Source organism: Equus quagga, chromosome 14 (genome assembly GCF_021613505.1).
Source record: "Equus quagga isolate Etosha38 chromosome 14, UCLA_HA_Equagga_1.0, whole genome shotgun sequence".
Lineage (NCBI taxonomy): Eukaryota > Metazoa > Chordata > Mammalia > Perissodactyla > Equidae > Equus > Equus quagga.
Window position 1 is genome coordinate 96,249,614 of NC_060280.1, and position 18,891 is coordinate 96,268,504.

At 64.4% G+C, this 18,891-nt stretch overlaps 1 protein-coding gene across 1 annotated transcript; it reads left to right on the forward strand.

Annotated features, from left to right (window-relative positions):
• Positions 1–308: 308 nt before the first annotated feature.
• Positions 309–8,899, forward strand: ABHD17A (abhydrolase domain containing 17A, depalmitoylase). Its single transcript, XM_046638534.1, has 5 exons — positions 309–455; positions 4,056–4,592; positions 5,651–5,845; positions 8,164–8,343; positions 8,420–8,899. Exons 2-5 carry the CDS (start codon positions 4,261–4,263, stop codon positions 8,643–8,645), a joined length of 933 nt encoding a protein of 310 aa, XP_046494490.1. The 5' UTR covers positions 309–455; positions 4,056–4,260; the 3' UTR covers positions 8,646–8,899.
• Positions 8,900–18,891: the final 9,992 nt, after the last annotated feature.

Consider the following 18,891-nt stretch of genomic DNA (forward strand, 5'->3'; position numbering starts at 1 on the left):
GAGTAAATGAATGATGCTGTCTCCGCTGAAAACCAAGGCTGGAAACTCGGGCCCCGCCCACTCCGCCAGGGCACGCCCACTAACGCTGGCCACGCCCACCCAACCCCGCCCCTCTGCCCCACCAGCGGATAAGCCCCGCCCACAACCCTGGCCCCACCAACCACAAATCGACCCTGGTCCCACGCTCGGCCACGCCCCCCGTCCAGGCCCCGCCCCCTGACGCGCGCCGCGCCGGCGCCGGGTCCCCAGTCCCTCCGGCCCCCCACGCGCCCGCGCGTCACTTCCGGGGCGGTGGCGGGAGCGAGGCTGACTTCCGCCCGCAGGGGAGCGGCGGCGGCGGCGGCGGCGGCGGCGCAGGAGGCCGGGCCCGGGCGCCGAGGGACGGACGGACGCACGGGCGGGCGGCCGGGAGCCATGGAGCGCGGCCCCGGGGCCGAGGGGCGCGAGCCGCGGCGGTGAGTGCCGGGCAGGGGCGAGCGCGGCGGCGCGGGGCGGCCTCGGTGCCGCCACGGCCGTTTGGGGAGCCGGGCCGGGCCTCGAGGCCAGGGCAGCCGGGTCGGACGCCTCCGAGACCCCTCACTCCCGGCCGGGGGGCCCCGGACGCGGGTGCTGGGAGCGCGGGCCAGCGTCCCCGGCTCCGGCAGAGCCGTGTCCCCGTCCATGCAGCCCTTTAACGTGGGGTGGGCGCCCACCCTCCTGGGGACGCGCCCCCGCCTCGGGGAGCCCGCCGTCCGACCGCGGACGCGACCCCCGCGCCCGCCGCAGCATGTTATAGCCGAGCCCTGCTTCTTAAACGTCTCCCAGTCGCCTCTGCCCCTTCTCAGGCGTCCTCCCGCCCGCTGGGATCCCGGGGCAGGCTTCCCGGCCTCTGCTCCAGCCCGATTTCCAGGCCGGGGACATCCCATGGCCTCTAACCCATGGTGTCCACCCCCGGCCCGGGAGTCCCCGTGTCCCCCAGGATGAAGTCCAAACTCTGCAGCAGGGCTCACGGGCGCGGCCCGACCCGGCCCGGGCTCCCTCTGGGAACCCCGCTGCTCTCCTCTTCCTCCCTCTAGCTGGGGACCCGCAGTTCCTGGACTGCTCTGTCTGTCTGTCACCTCTGGGGTTTTGCCCATGCTCTCCGCTTTGCTCTGTCTCCTGGCCATTGTCCCTGCACCTCTCAGACTGCACCTTCTTCCCAGCCACTTTCCCACCCCGGCTGGCTGGGTGAGGTGCCATCACAGTCGTCCGTATTTAGGTCGTCTTAGAGTATTGCAACTGCCTGGTTCCTTGTTCGTTTTTATAACACCGCCAGCCCTCACGGCGCCTAGCAGAGTGCCCAGTATGTGCTTGTGGACGGAGCCCCTGGGACTCCGGGTGCCACTGGTGTGTGCCTAGTGAGCGAGGCGTCTGGGGTGTGCACTGTCTGGTCCAAGGCCCGGCTCTGGGGGCACATTCGGTGACACCCGTAAATGACAGTGGGAGGTCCCAGGTGCGTGTGGCCCAAGAAGAGGCTGTCCCCCTTCCCTGTCACACCTGGCAGACTGTGGCTTCCGTCTTTCGTCTTTTTCCCTTGTCGTTCACCCGTTTGTTCAGCAAGTGTTTGTTGAGCAAGAACAGATAGTGGTCCTGCTCTCATGGAGTTTCTCTTTGTTTGGAGGGGAGGTATGGTTGAGCTTGTAAATACAGGCTGTGATGAGTGCTGTGGAGATGGACCTGGAACCGGGAGAGTGTGTGTGGGGCACCTGACCCGCTTTGGGGGGCCCTCTCCAAGGGCGCTGGAAGGGACATCTGAAGGGTGGACAGGACAAGGGGCAAGGACCATCTGGTGAGGTGGAGGAGGGGGTTCCTGGCAGGGGAACTGCATGGGCTCTGGTGCTGAGGCAGGAGGGCGCAGTGCGGCTCGTCTGGGGAGAGCGAGGGGAGTGGGGGACAGGATGAGTGAGGCTGGCCCTGGGGGGGACTGCTGGCCCAGCAGGCTGTGGCGAGGGATTTGATCTCCATCCTGAAGGTAGTGGGAGGCCACTGGGGCACCCCACAGGGGAGGTGGGTGATCAGACTTGTGTTGTGAAAAGGTCCTTCGGCTGCTGGGGGGAGAATGTCCTGGAATGGGATGATGGTGGCCAAGGGGACTAACAAGGAAGGAGCCTGCCACCGCGGTCTAGGTGAGAGGTGACAGAGGCGGGGACCAGGTGTTGGCAGGAGAGAGAGAGGTAGAGCCAGCAGGCCCTCGTGATGGGTGGATCAGGGTGGAGGAAGGAGGCAAGGACGACATCTGGGTTTCTGGCTTGGTCAGTGGGGCTTGTCCACCTTGGTGTGCCCCTCATCCTCCAGGGTGCTAGGGGCCTCCCCCCGTCCGCTGGCTCCCAGCCAGGCGTCCCTCTCACAACCGAGCTTCACGGGGCTGCCCGAACTCCAGACCCTCCAAGCTCCCCTAGCTCCCCCCAGCGGAGTGTCGCCTGTTGGGGCCTGGACCGCTTTGAGAATCTACTGGAGCAAGCTCGGTTCGGTTGACACTTGGGGACAGATGATTCTTTCTTGGAGGGGGCATCCTGGGCGCTGTGGGGGGTTGAGCCCCCTCCCTGGCCTCCACCCTCTGCATGCCAGTGGCTCCCTTCCCCAGTCATCACAACCAGAAACGTCTCCAGGCTTCGGCAGGTGTCTCGTGGCAAACTCCCCTGTGTGTGACAGCGGGTGTGACGGACTCTCCCCTCTGAAAACTCCCTGCCTAGAAAGCGTGCACCTGGCCGGGGGCTCGGGGATGCCTAGAAGCTGTCGGCATCCCCACCTTGCTTTTGGCCACTCTCTGCCACTCCCCGCCGCGTGCCCCGAATCCCAGTGCCTGCGGGATGTGGCCCTCCAGCCCTCGGGCTCAGATCCCAGGTCCGGAGGGAGCAGGTGTGTTTCTGGGCCTCGGACTGCTCTGAATCCACGCGTCCCTGGCCCAGCGCTGTTCAAACGCTCTGGCCCCAAAACTGAACAAGGTGCCCTGCTGCTCAGACGGCGGTGCACACGCACGCGTGCGTGTGTGTGTGTGTGTGTGTGTCTCCTCTGCCGGTTCCAGGCCGTGGGGAGAAGGCAGTGAGCGCACGGGTTCTTCTCAAACCTTTGAGTCCCTTCCAGCCTCTCCGTTGGCAGCTCGGATCCACTGTCGTTGCTTTAGCAGTTTAGCTGCCGTCTATTTAACACAACACTTCACGGCGTCCTGCCAAACGGAAGAACGTTTGTGTTCCACTCTGAGCCGTGCCCCTGCCCACCACTAAGCCCCTCGTCCCGTTTACTCCTCTCTCAGGTGGGTGGTGTCTGCGGTGGGAGATGAGCCCCTGGCCCAAGGTCACAGACCCCTGCACTGGCAGAGCTGGAGAAGGAGCCCGGCTCCTGTGGCCCCCTGTCCCTCGGCAGGCCGACCCCCCAGCCTGGCCCCAAGCACAGGGGCCGCCATTGTGCCCGCTCAGTAGGCCTTCCGAGCCCCGACATGTATCCTGCTTTTGTTCCCCGAGCCTTTGTTTGTTGTATTTCCTCCATCTGGGCTCCTCTGTCTCTGGACATCACAGTCCTGCCCTCTTGGGCCCCTCCCATCGGGCAGCAGCCTGTCCTTGCCTCGGCTGCTCCGTGTTACCTGTGGGTGGTGGATGAATCCTTGAAGGATAGCACGGAGATGGGCCAGCTGTGTGGCCAGAGGCATGGGGGTGACAGGGTTTCCCTGGGCCTGGAGCAGGGGCTGTGGGAGGAGAGCTGGGGTGGACCAGCAGTCTGATCGCCAGCACCGCCTGCGGGCCGAGGCTGGCCTGACAAATGGGCTTAACTGGCAAGAGCTGGTGACTGCAAGCTGTGGAAGGGTGGTGGCAGGCGGGGTCCTGGTCAGCTTTGGGTCCCACTGAGGTCCCTCGGGAGGTGTGTGGTCCCTGTGGAGAGTGGGCTTGGCCCGCGGGTCCATGGGGGCAGTGGGTGGAACTCTCTGGGCAGGAGAGGGTGGGCTGGACTGAGGGGAAGGCCAGGAGGCTCGGCATGGACGAGGTTGGGTCCCCCACCTCCCGGTGGTGCCCCCAGGACCCCGTATCTGCTGTCCCCTGTAGGGTTTTCCTCTGCACGACGTGGAGACACGAGGCTGTGAGGCTCCCGAGGGCTCGGCTTGGACCGCGATGGGGCTGGGCTGCCGCCTCCTAACGGGGTTCTCGTCTGGGGCGGTGGCCGGGGGTCGCCCTCCCCCCTGCCCACGTCTCGGAGCACCCCCACTCCTGCCCTGCCGGGTGCGGCCCGCCCCGGGGCGCGGCGCCCGCCATGAACGGCCTGTCGGTGACCGAGCTCTGCTGCCTCTTCTGCTGCCCGCCTTGCCCTGGCCGCATTGCCGCCAAGCTCGCCTTCCTGCCACCGGAGCCCACCTACTCACTGGTGCCCGAGCCTGAGCCGGGGCCCGGCGGGGCTGGGGCGGCCCCCTCGGGGACCCTGCGGGCGTCTGCTGGCACCCCGGGGCGCTGGAAGCTGCACCTGATGGAGCGCGCTGACTTCCAGTACAGCCAGCGCGAGCTGGACACCATCGAGGTCTTCCTGACCAAGAGCAGCCGCGGCAACCGCATCTCCTGCATGTACGTGCGCTGCGTGCCCGGCGCCAGGTGAGCCTCGCCGACACGACCCGGAGCGCGGAAGGACCAGGGGGACCTGGAGGGGGCGGTGCAGGTGCCCTGCAGATTGTCCTCGGTCTGCCCGTGCTCGCCGTGGCACTGCCCTGGCCCCTGATGCCGGGCGTCCTGCACAGGAGGACCCCACGGCTCACGGAGGTGGCTCCTGGTGGCTTCAGGGTCTTGGTGCTCACCTGCCCAGGGACGGTCTGTGGGTTTTTGGGGCCTGGTACCTGAGGCCTGGCCAGCAGCTCAGGCCAAGTCTGAACCCCTGGAAACAGGTACCCTGGGCCTGGGACAGGCAGAGCCCTTCCCTGAGCCCCATGGTGGGCAGAGGTGGGGCCTTCCAGGGGCTTCTGCCTTCAGACCAGGCGGGGTTCTGCCTCCAGGCTGAGTCCAGAGGGCAAACTCTACCTTTTGGCAGGGTGGGGCAGGAGGAGGAAGACTCGAAAGTCCATCGGCCAGGGTCCAGCCTGGTCACCTGCTCTTGGTGTGACCTGGGGCAGATCCTGTTCTGCTGGTGGCCTCGCAATGCCACCATGGGACATGAGGCAGAAGTGGGTGCTGTGGTCATTCTCTGTAGGGCAGGAAGAGCCGCATCGCTGTGAACAGGGACTGGCTTTATTGGTTTGTGGGCAGGGCCAGCTGTCCAGAGCAGAGGGGCCAGCCCTGCCCACGGAGAAGCTCCAGTCTCATTCTCCTGGACGGTCCTGAGCAGCGGGCATAGGTGCCTGCCAGCCTCGGGGGCTGTCGGACTCCCTCCGAAAGGAGTTATTTCAGAGAGGCGGCCGCTGCCCAGAGGGGACATGTGGTGGTCACTGCAGCTTGCCGAGCTCATGCTGTGGGGCTACCCTGGGCTGAGAATGTGACCGATGGTCCTGGTGGCCCCCTTTCACGGAGGGGAAGCCCGAGGCTCCACTGGCCGTCCCCTGCCCAAGATCACACAGCCGGGAGGAGCTGGGCCACCATGCCCAGGCGCCCCGTCCCCCTCGTCAGTGCTGCTGTCCCCCGGGGGCAGTGCGGATCGCCCCTGACCTGTGGCCCACCCCCAGGTACACGGTTCTCTTCTCGCACGGCAACGCGGTGGACCTGGGCCAGATGAGCAGCTTCTACATCGGCCTGGGCACCCGCATCAACTGCAACGTCTTCTCCTACGACTACTCGGGCTACGGCGCCAGCTCGGGCAGGCCCTCCGAGAAGAACCTCTACGCCGACATCGACGCCGCCTGGCAGGCCCTGCGCACCAGGCGAGCCTGATGCCAGGGGAGGGTCCCGACCCGGTGACAGTGGGTGGACTGGAAGGTGCCCACCCAGGGACTCTGGCCAGCATCCCTGGGGTGGGAGGAATCCCAGGCTGGGTCCTGCTGGGTGGCCCTGAAGGAGAGGGAGCCCGTCAGTGGCCACACTGGGCTGGAGGGTGAGGCCTGACCTGTGTCCCTTCTCTGGTGACGGGCATGCTTGGTGTGCGGGGAGGCAGGGCGGGCAGCCCGCACACCGCCCCTTCCTGGGCGTGGGCCCCCTCTGGGAGCCCTTGGCCTGGTAAGAGGTAGGGACGGGGCTGGGGCTGTCCCTAGGGGAGTGGAGGCTCTGTCTGGAGGGAGGGGCGGGCAGAGGATGTGGGCCCCGGAGGTAGCGGGTGAGGCTGTGTGAAAGGACTTGGGGAACCCCGAGGCCAGGGAGCTCTGGGGATGCAGGGTGGGCCCGGGCAGTGGCATTGGGCTCTAGGGGCTGGTGGGTGGCCTTGGGGCTTGGTCCCATCCTGGGGGTGGAGGGTGGTGGTTGGGCTGCTCTGGGCCTGGAGAGTTCTCGAGGGTTCCATCAGGCAGCTTGGTGCTTGGCACAGCCCTGGTGGCCAGTGGAAGTCATTGAGCAGAGGCCGGGTCCTCCCTGGGTGTGGGCCCCCAGCACACCTGCGTGCTTGACTCAGACGGAGCCACCTGGGTCCGGGCCATGCCTCCCTCCCTGGACCCCGTCCCCCTGGAGGCGGCACCCGCTGACCTCCTGCAGGGACCCAAGTCAGCCTGCCCTGGGGAGGCAGGGCCCAGGTTGCCAGAGTGACACACCAGGCTCACCAGGCACTCCTGCTGCAGGTCCCCGGAGTGGGGTGCCCTGGCACCGCCCTGGCTCCAGGGACCGGTCCTGGTGCAATTATGTGCCTGCCCTTAGCTGCCTCAGCCCTTCCGCCGCCCTGCTGGCCGGGGCTGCTGGTAGTATCACGCTGCTGTGGGGTGAGGGCTCTGAGCTTCATCCACTCGTTTAAACTGGTGTCACCAGCGTTGTCCTCCAGAGACCTGGGCCTTCAGCCCAGCAGCTGGCAGAGTCAGTGGGAGGCTGAGAGGCTTGGGCTCAAGTGGTGACCAGGGCTAGGGAGCCCCGGGAAGAAGAGCTGCTCCATCTGGCACCTGTTGCGTTGGTCCAGGTGCAGACGCACAGGTGATAGGGCTGGGCTGGCGCTCAGCACAACCGTGGCCATGGCAGCCCGTGGAGCAGGCCAGGGAGGAGCGCCAGATGGTGGGCACAAGGCCAGGTGGCGTCCCGAGGCCCTAGGGGCAGGCAGTGGTTAACCTGGAGTGCTGCCAGGATGGGGACAGGTTCGGACCACCCCTGGGTGGCCAGGGAGGTGGAGTCTGGCTGCCCAGGTGGGTTGCCCGGGTGAGACACAGACCTGCCCTGGCCCCTGTCCGCCAGGAGAGGGGCGTCCACTCGGGATCGGGGTCTTGGGTGTCTGGGAGGAGAGCTATCGCGGCCTCTGGCATGGAGAGGGTGGTGAGTGGGTCCCTGTGCGGTCGGAGCTCGCACATGGAGGCGTGGAGCGGGCTTGGGGCTGGGTCAGCCATGCTGGGGGTGGGGGTGGGGTGCTAGGGGAGGCCTGTGGGGGGTGGCGGCCCCGGAAGGGGCCGGACTGGGGCCCGGAGGTGGGAGTTGGTGTGGAGGAGGCGCGGGACCTGGCCGCTGTATAGGGAAGGCGCCGGGGAAGGAAGCGCAGCCCACCCACCTCACCACAGCAGCCCCTCTTCCTGCTCACCTGTGGTTACTAAGCTCGTAATTGGCTGAGACATCAGGGGACAGGGCTGCCACGATTCCCCGCAGCAAAGGGGTGGGCGAGGGGTGCAGGGAGGAAGACAGGCTCCCTCCCCGTGTGACCAGGGAGGGCTGTCTAGTCCTGAAGGCCGACACAGGAAGGCCCAAGCAGGTTCTGGGTGTGGCCCTGGTCAAGTGTGTGTAGGGCTGGGGGCGCGGGGTGAGCAGGCGCAGGAGAGGCCCCAGGGTCTACCCTGTCCCCGGGAGCCACAGCGGGGCGTGGGGCCCTCACCAGGTGCACTCCCCATGTGCTAGCCAAGTGGATACAGCATAGAGCCAGGTGACCTGGGGCGGCTCCGGCCGGCTCTCCTCACGCCTGCCCGCCTCCCCACTGAGCGCACTGCGTCGTTTTTGGGGGCCCCTGGGCCAGCTCCTATTGCCCGGAGGCTGTGCGCGAAGGGGGGCCCGCCCCAGCAGGCTGGGCAGTGGGAGGGGCGTGTGCGCCGGCGGCCCCGGCTGAGCCTGCCCCCGCCCCCGCCCCCAGGTACGGCATCAGCCCGGACAGCATCGTCCTGTACGGGCAGAGCATCGGCACGGTGCCCACCGTGGACCTGGCCTCGCGCTACGAGTGCGCCGCCGTGGTGCTGCACTCCCCGCTCACCTCGGGCATGCGCGTCGCCTTCCCCGACACCAAGAAGACCTACTGCTTCGACGCGTTCCCCAAGTGAGCGCGGGGCGGGCCCGGGGGGCGGGGCCTCGGCGGGGGCGGGCGCAGAGGCCTGACGCGCCCCTCCCCGCAGCATTGAGAAGGTGTCCAAGATCACGTCGCCGGTGCTCATCATCCACGGCACGGAGGACGAGGTGATCGACTTCTCTCACGGGCTGGCGCTCTACGAGCGCTGCCCCAAGGCCGTGGAGCCGCTGTGGGTGGAGGGCGCCGGGCACAACGACATCGAGCTCTACAGCCAGTACCTGGAGCGCCTGCGCCGCTTCATCTCCCAGGAGCTGCCCAGCCAGCGCGCCTAACCGAGCGGCCGAGCCGAGCCGCGCCGGACCTCAGCAATAAGGCGGCGCCCGGCCCTGCCCCGGGGGCTGCATGTGAACCCTCGGGCGCCCTAGGACTCCCAGGCAGCCAGCGCGCAGGGGGCTGGGACCTGCCCCAGCCCAGGGGCTGTGGACAGTGTACAGGCGATGAAGCTACGCTCTCCTTTGCTTTGGGAAGCAAAACGAAGGAAAAACGTGAAAACAGAAATTAAAGATTTAAAATTTTAGGATTTCTCTTTCATGACTCCTGTGCTTTTCCTGCGGAAGAGAGTGGGTGAGGTTCGGGTCCCATCCAGAGCGCCCTAAGGCTGCTGGTTGCTTGGGTGGTGATGGAGGGGCGGGCAGCATTCGAACCCAGGACCCTGCCGGCCTTCATCGGGCGCGCCTCCTGGTAGGGTGGTGGGCTCCCTGTGTCCAAGACAACCCTGGGGGGCTGGCCGCGGCGGGTCTGGGCTCGGCCCGCTCTGCGGCCCCAGCGAGGCACCCTTCCGCTCCTATGATAGTCCTCGGCCCCCCTGCAGAGAGGGTCTTGAAGGTCCGTGGCAGGTCTGAAGGCCCCGTGGGGGTTTCCCCAGGAAAGGGGGCTGACCTTGGGGCGGGGGTTACGGGAGCGCCCCTGCAAGACACCTTGGGGCCTTTGAGCTGTGTCCTCCGCCCAGGGTGCCCTTGAAGGCGGGACTGGGACCAGGTCTCCACCACCACCCCCTGGAGTGCCCCCTGCGACCTCCAGGGGCAGAGCCCTAGAGCAAGGAAGGTCCCGGGGGCCGGTGGCCTGTCCTCCACCTAGGCAGTGGCAAGGCCACGGCCGGGAACTGCTTTCGCCCTGCCGTCGTCCGAGGTCTCGCGCGATCCGCGGCCCCTTTAAGAGGGGGCGGTGCTTCGACCTGGGGGCGGGGCCGACGCCGAGGGGGCGCGGCCGCCGGGAACCGGTGTCGCGTGCGAGGCGGTGGCGGCCGGGGCGGAAGCGGAAGTGACGCGAGCGCGCCCGGAAGCGCCTGCGGCGGGCGGCGGAGCGCGGAGGAGGCCGCGGCTCGGCGGTAAGTGGCTGCTCGGCCGGGCCCTGCTCTCCGCGCCGCTCCCGCCGGGCCCCGCCTTCGCGCGCCGCGGCCTCCCCGGTGCAGAACGGGCCGCCCGGGCGGGGCGCACGCACTTCCCCGCCCGCCGCGGGCTCGGTCTCGGGGTTCGCGCCGGTCCGCGGCCGTCCACGCCGCGTGCTGTGCTCTGAACTTCCTGTTCGCCATTCGGGATCGGGACCCGGGTGCTCCCAGAGCTGAGGGTGGCCCGCCGGGCACAGAAAGGGCGGGCCGCATGGCTGTGCTGACGCTGTCACGCAGGAGGGGAGGCGACCCCCGGGGCCCTCCTGCCGGCCCCTCCCGCCGCCGTCCCGGGCCGGCCTCTGGGCTGACCCAGCCCTTGGGCCCGTGGAGTCGCGGCCCACCCTTGTCTAACACGGGGAGATGCCCTGGCCTGGGTGTGGGCGCTCAAGCTGCCGGTGCCTTTGTCCCTCCCGAGGCCCACCGACCCCTCTTGCTGGGGGTCTAGGGACATTTTTGAAAATACAGGACGTTTAGAAGCAGAACTGAACGTGAGTGTGTCCTCCCTGAAGCAGAGAACGTCTGAGGTCCTATCTCTCGTCTGCCCTTCCCACCACCGGGCCTTTGCACAGGCTGGTCTTTGTGACCGAGGGGCTCTCTTTACATCCTGGTCTTGGGACGATGCCCCCAGCATGGGTAACATTCCTTAACACGCCTGAATTCCTCTCAGTCTCTTGCTGCGGTGTTTCTGCCCTGAAGTCGTGGCCCCCCTCCACCCCGACCGTGTCCTGCCCCCACGGACCCCTGGCCCTGCGCTTGTCACAGCGCATGTTGCCCTTTTCACCCCATCAGAATGTAAGTTCCCTGAGAGCCGGGCGTCCGCAGTGCATCGAGTTCAAAGCAACTGCTTACAAGTGGACAAAAATGTCTTCAGATACCCCGAGCAAGAAATCCAGAGTGTGAAGGGTGTTGGGCGCAAGCTCAGTGTCCTGCCCACCCCTGAGCTGCAGGGCCTGGTTCCGCTCCCCCGGGGGCAGAGAGAAACCAGTTTCTCATGTGTCGACAGAGAAAGTCCGTGCGTGTGCATCGAGTGTGTTTCTACCCGATCCTGATTTTTAGCTCGGACAGTGTTCTCCGCGTTCCCAAATACAGATGGGACTCATTCGTTTGAATGGCTGCACCGTATTTTATCGATGCTTTAATTTACTTATCAGGTTTCCCGTTGGTAGGAATTTAGGTTCTTTCCAGTATTTTGTAACAAGCAGTGCTGGATTGACTGTCCTTGTACGAATGCCTTTGTCCCCAAGCACGAATATTTCTGCAGGCTGAATTCCTTAGTGCAGAGGTGCTGGGTCAGAGGACTTTCCATAGATCTCTGAATGGATAAATGATCTCTAAACAGGTCCTGCCACGATGCCCCTTCCCTGCAAAGGAGGGGTGTCCCCCATTGCCCATCAATGCTTGATCTTGCAGATCTGGTAGGCGTAAAATCGTATTTCATTGTAGCTTTTTTTTTTTTTTTTCCTGAGGAAGATTGGCCCTGAGCTAACATCTGTACCCATCTTCTACTTTACATGTGGGACACTGCCACAGCATGGCTTGACAAGCAGTGCATAGGTCCACGCCCGGGATCTGAACCCTCGAACTCAGGCTGATGAAGTGGAGCACATGAACTTAACCACTACGCCATGGGGCTAGCCACTCCCTGTAGCTTTATTTGTGTTTCCTAGAAGTATAATTGAACATTTCAGTGCTTTTGTCAGACTTATTTTTATGTTGATCATTTCTACCACTAAGATAATCATTTTGAAACCGGAAAAAATATTTATTGTAAACATGAAGCCAGTTGTGTTTCATTTTCTTTGCCCAATAGAGTCATCCGTGTTATTGTTTTTCTGGAGCACTTTATATATTAAGGAAACTAGCCCATTGTCTCTTAAAAGTGTTTTTTTTCCAATCTGTCCTTTGTCTTTGACTTGCATGGTGCTTTTTTGTTTGTTTGTATTTATTTTTGCCAGGTGTTTAAAATCGCCATTCATCATGATTACTTTTCTCATTTATGACTTCTGGATCGTGTTGTGCTCAGAAATACCTTCTCTACCCCAAGATTATAAAACATTTGATGTTTTCTTCTGGAAATGTAATGGTTTCTTCTGGAAATGTAATGGTTTCTTTCTTTTTTTTTTTTTTAGTATATATTTAAACTTTTGGTCTAATTCTAGAAAGGACTTTTGGTAAGGAGTGAGGTAGGAACCCAGACTGCTTTTTTCCAATCGTTTGCCCCAACTCCATTTCCCGAAAAAGCCACTCTCTCCCTGACTGCCGTGCCGTCTTTATCCTCGCGTGCCGAGCCCTCGCATGCCTGGGTTTCTAGACTCCGGCTCCTCCTCGTCAACCCCAACCCTGCTGTCTCCTTTACCGAGTGTCCAGAGGCCCTGTCTCCCTTCCTTAAAGTCAAGAGAAAATTGTCATCTCACAATAAAGAGTGGATGGCAGGAATGTGTGCTCGGTCACCAGGCTCTCTCTGATGGGGGTTCCAAAGGCTTGAGTCCGGGCCCCCCGGATGCTCGGGGTGTGTGGTGCAGGCCGTGGTTGACGCAGTGGCTTTTCTCACGACGATGTGACTCACGCTCACACGCCGGCCCCTCTCCCCAGTGCCCGCCCATTGCACAGAAGGATAAGCCAAGGCCCGCCGCTGTGGCCCGCCGCTGTGGCCCACCGGCTCCCTGACCTCGCCTGGCCTGTGGGCTCTGCCCGTCTGCCAGGACTCGCCCCTCGCCCCTCTCCATGCCTGGTGTCTCTGAGGGGCTCACCCTCTGCCTCTGGCCTCGGGAGAACCAGGTAGGGGCGGTGATGGTGATGGGGGGAAGCCAGTGGTACATTCCAGGATGCAACCCCCACACACACTCCCCCCGCTTCTGCTTGGTATGGCCCGTGGGCCAGGCCGCCTGGGACAGGGGCCAACTTTCAGTTCTCCATTTTGTGAATTTCCCAGGACACGTGTGTTCACACCCGGCAGCGTTCTCCTGCTGCCCAGCGGGCGCCTGAGCACACTCCCCCTGGGCAGGGCCCCCACGGCTCGCCGGAACCTGCCGCCCTCCCCAGGACAGCTGAGTGGCTGCCCCTCGGACATGGGCCCTGAGCCCCAGAAGCGGATGCCAGGCTTTCTGTTCTGTGGCCTGGGCACACCCTGGTCCCCGGAGAACCCAGGGGACAGAGCCCGCGGGGGCTGTGGGTGCAGCAGGGACGGCTCAGGGTGTGGCGGGTGCACCTGCCTCCGTGGCACAGACCCTCCCCAGGGTCGGGTCCGGGACCCTGCAGATGCGCTCCCCCCAGGGCTTCCCTCCTGCGACCCTGATCACCGTCGAGTCCAGACTGCACTTCTCGGGGGTCCCAGCACCGAGGGCCAGTCTGTCCATGCTCCTCCCGTCCTCTGTGACCCTGCTTCCCCGTCATCCCATTAAACTGAGCTGGCAGGACCACCCCGCTGGCTCTGCCCGTCTCTGTGTGAACTGGGGCCCCCCCGAGGTTCCAGAAGAGGATGGGGCTCTGTCCCCTCCTTCTCCCCTTGTGGCCGTGTCAGGAGTGACTGCCCGGAGGGCCCACATCTGAGATGGGGTCTCCAGTGGTGCCACCCCTCAGGGCCCCGAGTGCCTGATCTAAGACATCGTGCCCCCCAGGACGGGCGCGGGTCTGTCTGGTTCACGTCAGGGGGCAGGACCGAACTGTTGGCTGTGGGATCCGTCAGATGGGCCCCGGCCCAGCATCTGGTCCCCCTTACGTTTTAGAGCTCCTGCCAGGCGCCAAGTCAATCTTCACGACAACCCTGGGCCAGTGGGCCGCCATCCCCACTGTCCCCACCCACAGGGGACATGACTCAGACCAGGCTACCCCCAGAGAGGAAGCCCTGGGACCCCAGCCGGACTCAGGCCCAGGGCTCCCATGGTGGTCACAGTCTTGGGACAGGCGTGCCCCTGCTCGACAGTGGGCTCTGTGCCTTCAGACCCCAGCGCCACGTGTGTGTCCACAGCATGTGCAGGGGAGACGGGAGGGTCGGGGCCTGGTCGAGGTCACTCGGCTGGAAGGAGCCGAGCCAGGGTGCTCTCAGTGCAGCCCACCACACCTAGCCGAGTGCCACGCGACTCTCTTAGAGGAGGGGACCATCTTGCAGAGGGTCTTTCCTGTCCTTCAGCAGATCACGTGGAGCCCAGAAGAGCACAGGCCTGCGGGAGGTGGCCTGGAGGCCCGGCCCAGGGTGTCCCCAGTGGGCCCGGCAGATAAGACCCCCTTTGCGGCTGGCCATCTGAAGGTGCATCCCAGGGGTCCTGGGCAGCCAATGAGTGGAGGCTGTGAGGGGGCTGGGGAGTGACTTCCCATGTGAAAGGAGGTGAGAGGACACCCATAGGGCCATATCCTGCTCCTCTCGCGCCTAGAGAAGCAGCTCTGAGCAGAGACCTGGCACCTCTCGCGTGGAGTGTGTGCCAGCAGTGGCCTCGTCGTCCCCCAAGCAGACGAGCTCAGCCATGTGCCCCCCGGTCTGGCTAGGCCTGGCCTGGGGCCGGCTGCACCCAGGCTGGGCCAGTGTCCGTTGTCCCACCTCGAGTTCTCGTCTGCTCACCCTCCCGCGTGTGGCGGACCTCCGGGCGCCCGGCCCCTGTAAGTAACTTCTCAACACGTTAGAAATAAACACGGATAGGTTACAGAGGAGAACAAGAAACGTGCATTAATTTTTAAAGTGCTCTGTCACCAAAGTGTAGCATCCTGCTGGCACGGTGGCTCCCCCAGGGGTGGGGTTTTTGTGTCTCGTTTGAGAGCAGTGAGCAGGACTGTCACGGAGAGGTCAGGGGTCGCACCCACGGATGCCCGATGCCATGCAGGTGGCAGACACGCGGCCGTGCTGCCTGGCGTGCCCCCGAGGAGCTGGCCCATCGCCTCCTGACCCCCCATGTCCCCTCTCCCTCCTCCCGTGCCCTGGGTCCCTGCAGGTCCCTCCAGAGGTAACTGCTGGGGACAGGCTGGCACAAGTGGCTGCAGATACGGGTGGAAAGACGGAGAATTCCCAGCACGAGTCCCCAGCGCTGGAGCGTGCTTGTCCCTCCTAACCCTGTGGCCTGCGGCCCGGCTCGCCCACAGCCACGTCCTCCTGGCTCTGTGGCCGACCTCTGGGTCCCTTCTCTCCCCGTTACAAACAGCACAACGATACACGACTTCCTTCCTTCCTCATGAATGTTTCTTGGGCTCCTTTTTAGAGAGGAATTGCCGGCTCCCAGGGTACAACGTTACTGTTTCGATCAGCTACTTACAAAGTAACAAGAATGTAAAACTTAACGTGGTCCTTATTATTCAATGATTCCCACCTTTGCTCTTGACTTGTTTTCTTTTCTTTTGTGGGGAAGACTGGCCTTGAGCTAACATCTGTTGCCAGTCTTTCTCTTTTTTGTATGTGGGATGCCCCCACCGCGTGGCTTGGTGAGCTGTGTTTAGGTCCGTGCCCAGGATCCAAACCCGCAAACCCTGGGCTGCCGAAGCGGAGCCTGTGACCTTAACTGCTAAGCCACCAGGCCAGGCCCCACTCTTCACGTTTTACAATTTTCATCCTGGAATAATTTGGGGTTTACAGAAAAGTTGCAAGACAGTACAGAGAGTCCCGGCCGCCCTTCACCCAGCGCCCCTCATGTTAATATCTTGTCAAAACCAGGAAGTGAACTCGTGTGCATTCCCATAAACCATCCACCAGACTTGCCTCCCGTCTCACCAGTTTTTTTCCACAGATGCCCTTTCCTGTTCCGGGGTCCCCACCCTCCGGGACCCCACTGGCCTCCGTTTGTCACCTCTCCTTAGTCTTTTAAGATCTCCAGCGCGTCCCCGTCTTCCTTGTTTTTCGTGACCTTGACAGTCTGGGGGATGGTCAGGTATTTTTGTAAAACGCCCCCTAATCTGGCTTGTCCGTTTTCTTGTGATCAGGCCCAGGTTATGGGTTTTGGGGAAGGACACACCGAGGTGAGGTGCCTTTTTTGATCACTTCCCATGGGGGTCCCCGACACGCACATGATGTCACCCTGAGGTTCACTCTGACCGCTGGGCTAAGGTGGGGCCCGCCGGCTTCCCCACGGGCAGGGTGCTGGCCGCCCCCTGCCCTGCTCTGCTGTTGGGAAGCGAGTCCCTGAGTCCAGCCCACACCAAAGGGGGGCTTATTCCGAAAATGACTTTTCATACAGAAAACAATAAAAAAGAAGGACGCATGGCCCCTAGTGCACTTAGATAACCTGTTGACATTTAAAGAAAATAAGAGTAATAAATACACACATGAGTAAAAAAAAACCTGAACTGTACAGAAAGTACTGTTAAAACAAAAAGTAAAGGCTTCACCGTCTTTGAAAAAATAAAGAAGATCTGGTCATCCCAGGACGTCTATACACACCTCCACATCCAGGCACATGCAGACACACGGGGAGCCGGATCCCCACCCAACCCATCTGTGCGCACGGCCCCAGGGCAGCCATGATGTGGAGGCACCCGGCTTTATGCAACCTCCCCACACCTCACCCCAGGAGGCCGACCGTGGCCCGCACCCCTCTGAGCCCCCTCCCCCTCCATACCTGGCTGCAGCTGTCCCCCACCCCCACCCAGCTTGGCTCCACGGGCCCGGTGGCCTGGCAAGAGCCCCCCTGAGCCCCTGGGTGCCGTCAGGCAAGGGTGGAGACAGAACCCGGTGTCCCATGTCTGGAGAAACAAGGGGCTGCCCGCCCCGCCTAAGCTCAGGCCACCTCATGGGTGTTTTCCCCAACCCCCCGGCTGCCTCCCAGTGCCGTGCAGGGCCACACCGCTGCTCAGCCCTCTCCTAGCCTTGGTCTCTTCATCTTGGAAATGGGGATGACTCCTGAAGGCTCGTGGGCGAGGATGCAGTGACACAGCACGAGGCCCAGCTGAGCACAGGGGCAGAGGGAGCGGGGGCCTCAGGCTCATTGGGTTTGAATATGCTGGGGGTCGAGGTGTGAACATGTCCCATAGACGAAAGCCACCGTCTCAAGACCCTGATTCCGGCTGGGAAGGGGCGCATACCTGAGGCTCCGGGAGCGTGTCCTGTCCCGGGCCAGCAGCCTGCCGGTCACGGCCAGGATGGCGGCCCTACCCCCTGCTTTGCTGCGGCTGCCTGTTCCTCCCCGTGGGAAGAAAGGCCCTTCCTCAGCCATCGCCAGTGTCCCTGTGGCTGCCCCTTGCTGCCCCCTGCCACCTCGGCAGGGAGTTCTTCCACTTCAGGCCCCAGGCGGAGCCATGCTGGCCCTACTGCCTCCCAAGTCAGGGCCTTGCCCACCCACCTGCGCCATCGTGGGACTCCCAGCTGCCCTGCTCAGACTGCGAGCCCCTCAAGGGCAGGCCGCTGGAGACAACAGTCTGGGCGCAATAAACATCGCTGAAAGCAAGGATGTGTCGTGGCCTCTTTCTCAATCCTGCTGGTGCTCGCGTGATCTTGGGGGAGAACCCGCAAGGCGCTTCCTGCCTCATCTGGACTTGGAGAGGCCGCCCTGGGGGGCTGGGCAGCACCTGTGCGTGGGGCTGGGGGGGGGGTGGTCCGAGGCCCCCTAGGGCTGCTGAGATGGGGGCTAGGAGCCTGCCCAGGAGGTCCACCTCCTCGATCCTCAAAGGCACCTGGATGGGCGCGTGGCTGGCCAGAGTTCGCCTCCAAGCCCACAGCCTGGGCCACTGGCCTCCTTTGTCAAAGGGAACCCGTCCCAGGCCACACTTCATCTCTGCAGCCTGAGTCAACACTCCGTACCCCTCTCCCTCCTGTTTGTCCAGCCACAGCATACAGGGCATTGCTGGGGCCCGGGGGGGTGGGGGTGGGGGCTGGCACAAGCTGGCACCACCAAGGACAGTCTGGCCTAGGGGATGGGGAGGACCCAGGGGACAGTGCCTGGGGGCAGAGAGAACGGGTCAGGTCAGCGGGGTGGCAGCTGAGGAGGATGAGGATGAGGCCCGGGCCAGGGTCACGGCCGCTGCCCACAGCTAGGCCAGGGCAGGTCACCCAGCAGGCGTTAGTGCCTGGAACCCGTGCAGGTCCAAGCAGCTCCGCCCCCTGGAGGCCGCGCCGGTCACTGCACAGCCCCCAAAGCCGGTTTAGGAAGGGGCGGGGGCGTGGTCGCAACAGAGGGGGCTACCCCGTCGCCCCACTTCTGCGCGCGCCGCCTTGGGCGTGTTTGGTTTGGCGGACCCTAGCCATCTGTGTCCCCGATGTCCTCGCCGCTATTAAACAACTTAGCTTGGACGTCCTCGGGGGCTTGGAGAGGCCCCACTTTCTCCGTCTGAGCTCTCCGGATCCCTGCCCGGCGCCGGAGAGGAATGTCCCCGACCGTCCTGTCCGGGCAGGGCCAGGATGCTGTGTCTCGCTGAGGAGCCCTGAGTCCAGCCCTTTGCGACCCCACCCGGCGCCTCTTCCCGACCCCGCTACCCTGGCCCTCCTCCAGCGGACACCGGCCCTCCCCACCGCTACCGAGGCGCGCACCAGTGACTCCTGAATGGGGCGCAAAAAGAGGAACGAGCGCAGGCTAGCTCGACCCAGCCGGGCGGGAGCCCCACCCTTCCCGTGCCAGCCTCGGGGCACCCGGTGTCTAGGCCCGGGAGGTCCCGCGGGGTTGCGAGGGCAGCCAGGGGTCTCCCAGAGAAGGTGGCGAGGAGACGCAGGGTCGTGCGGTCAACCACAGCCCCAAGCCGAGGAACAGGAGAGGGGGAAGGGTCGCGCACGTGGCCGGGGGGCGGGGCTGGCCGCTTCCGCACCCCCACCCGGCCACGTGGGGAGCTGAGCCCTTCCCCATCACGAGCGGGGACGCGCCCGGGGCCGGGTGGGGGGAAGCGTCCGGGGAAGGCGCGGGATCTCGCCGGCCGCGCGCCCCGGCGTGGGGTGGGCGCGCCCGTGAGGAGGCGGGGCGCGCGCCGAGAAGGGAGGGGTGCGCCGGCAGGGGGCGGGACCGCTCCGGGGAGGGGGGTGGGGCGTGCCGGGATGGGGCGGGACGCGCCCCATGGGGAGGGCCGTACGGGGGAGGGGGCGGAGCTCCCTGGCTTGGGGAGGGGGCGCTCCGGGAAGGCGACGGGGCCCGCGCCGCAGAGAGAGGGGCGCGCCGGGAGGGAGCGGGCTGCCCCGCCTGGCGCCCCGCGTGGGGCAGGCGCGCTCCGGGCGGCAGGGGGGCGCGCTCCGA

Bases quoted from the DNA above. Each gene is read 5' to 3' on its own strand.
- ABHD17A (XM_046638534.1), top strand. From the start codon at position 4,261: ATGAACGGCCTGTCGGTGACCGAGCTCTGCTGCCTCTTCTGCTGCCCG. The intron at 4,593-5,650 runs GTGAGCCTCGCC...GCCCACCCCCAG, and splicing joins CGCTGCGTGCCCGGCGCCAG to GTACACGGTTCTCTTCTCGC. The intron at 5,846-8,163 runs GCGAGCCTGATG...CCCCGCCCCCAG, and splicing joins TGGCAGGCCCTGCGCACCAG to GTACGGCATCAGCCCGGACA.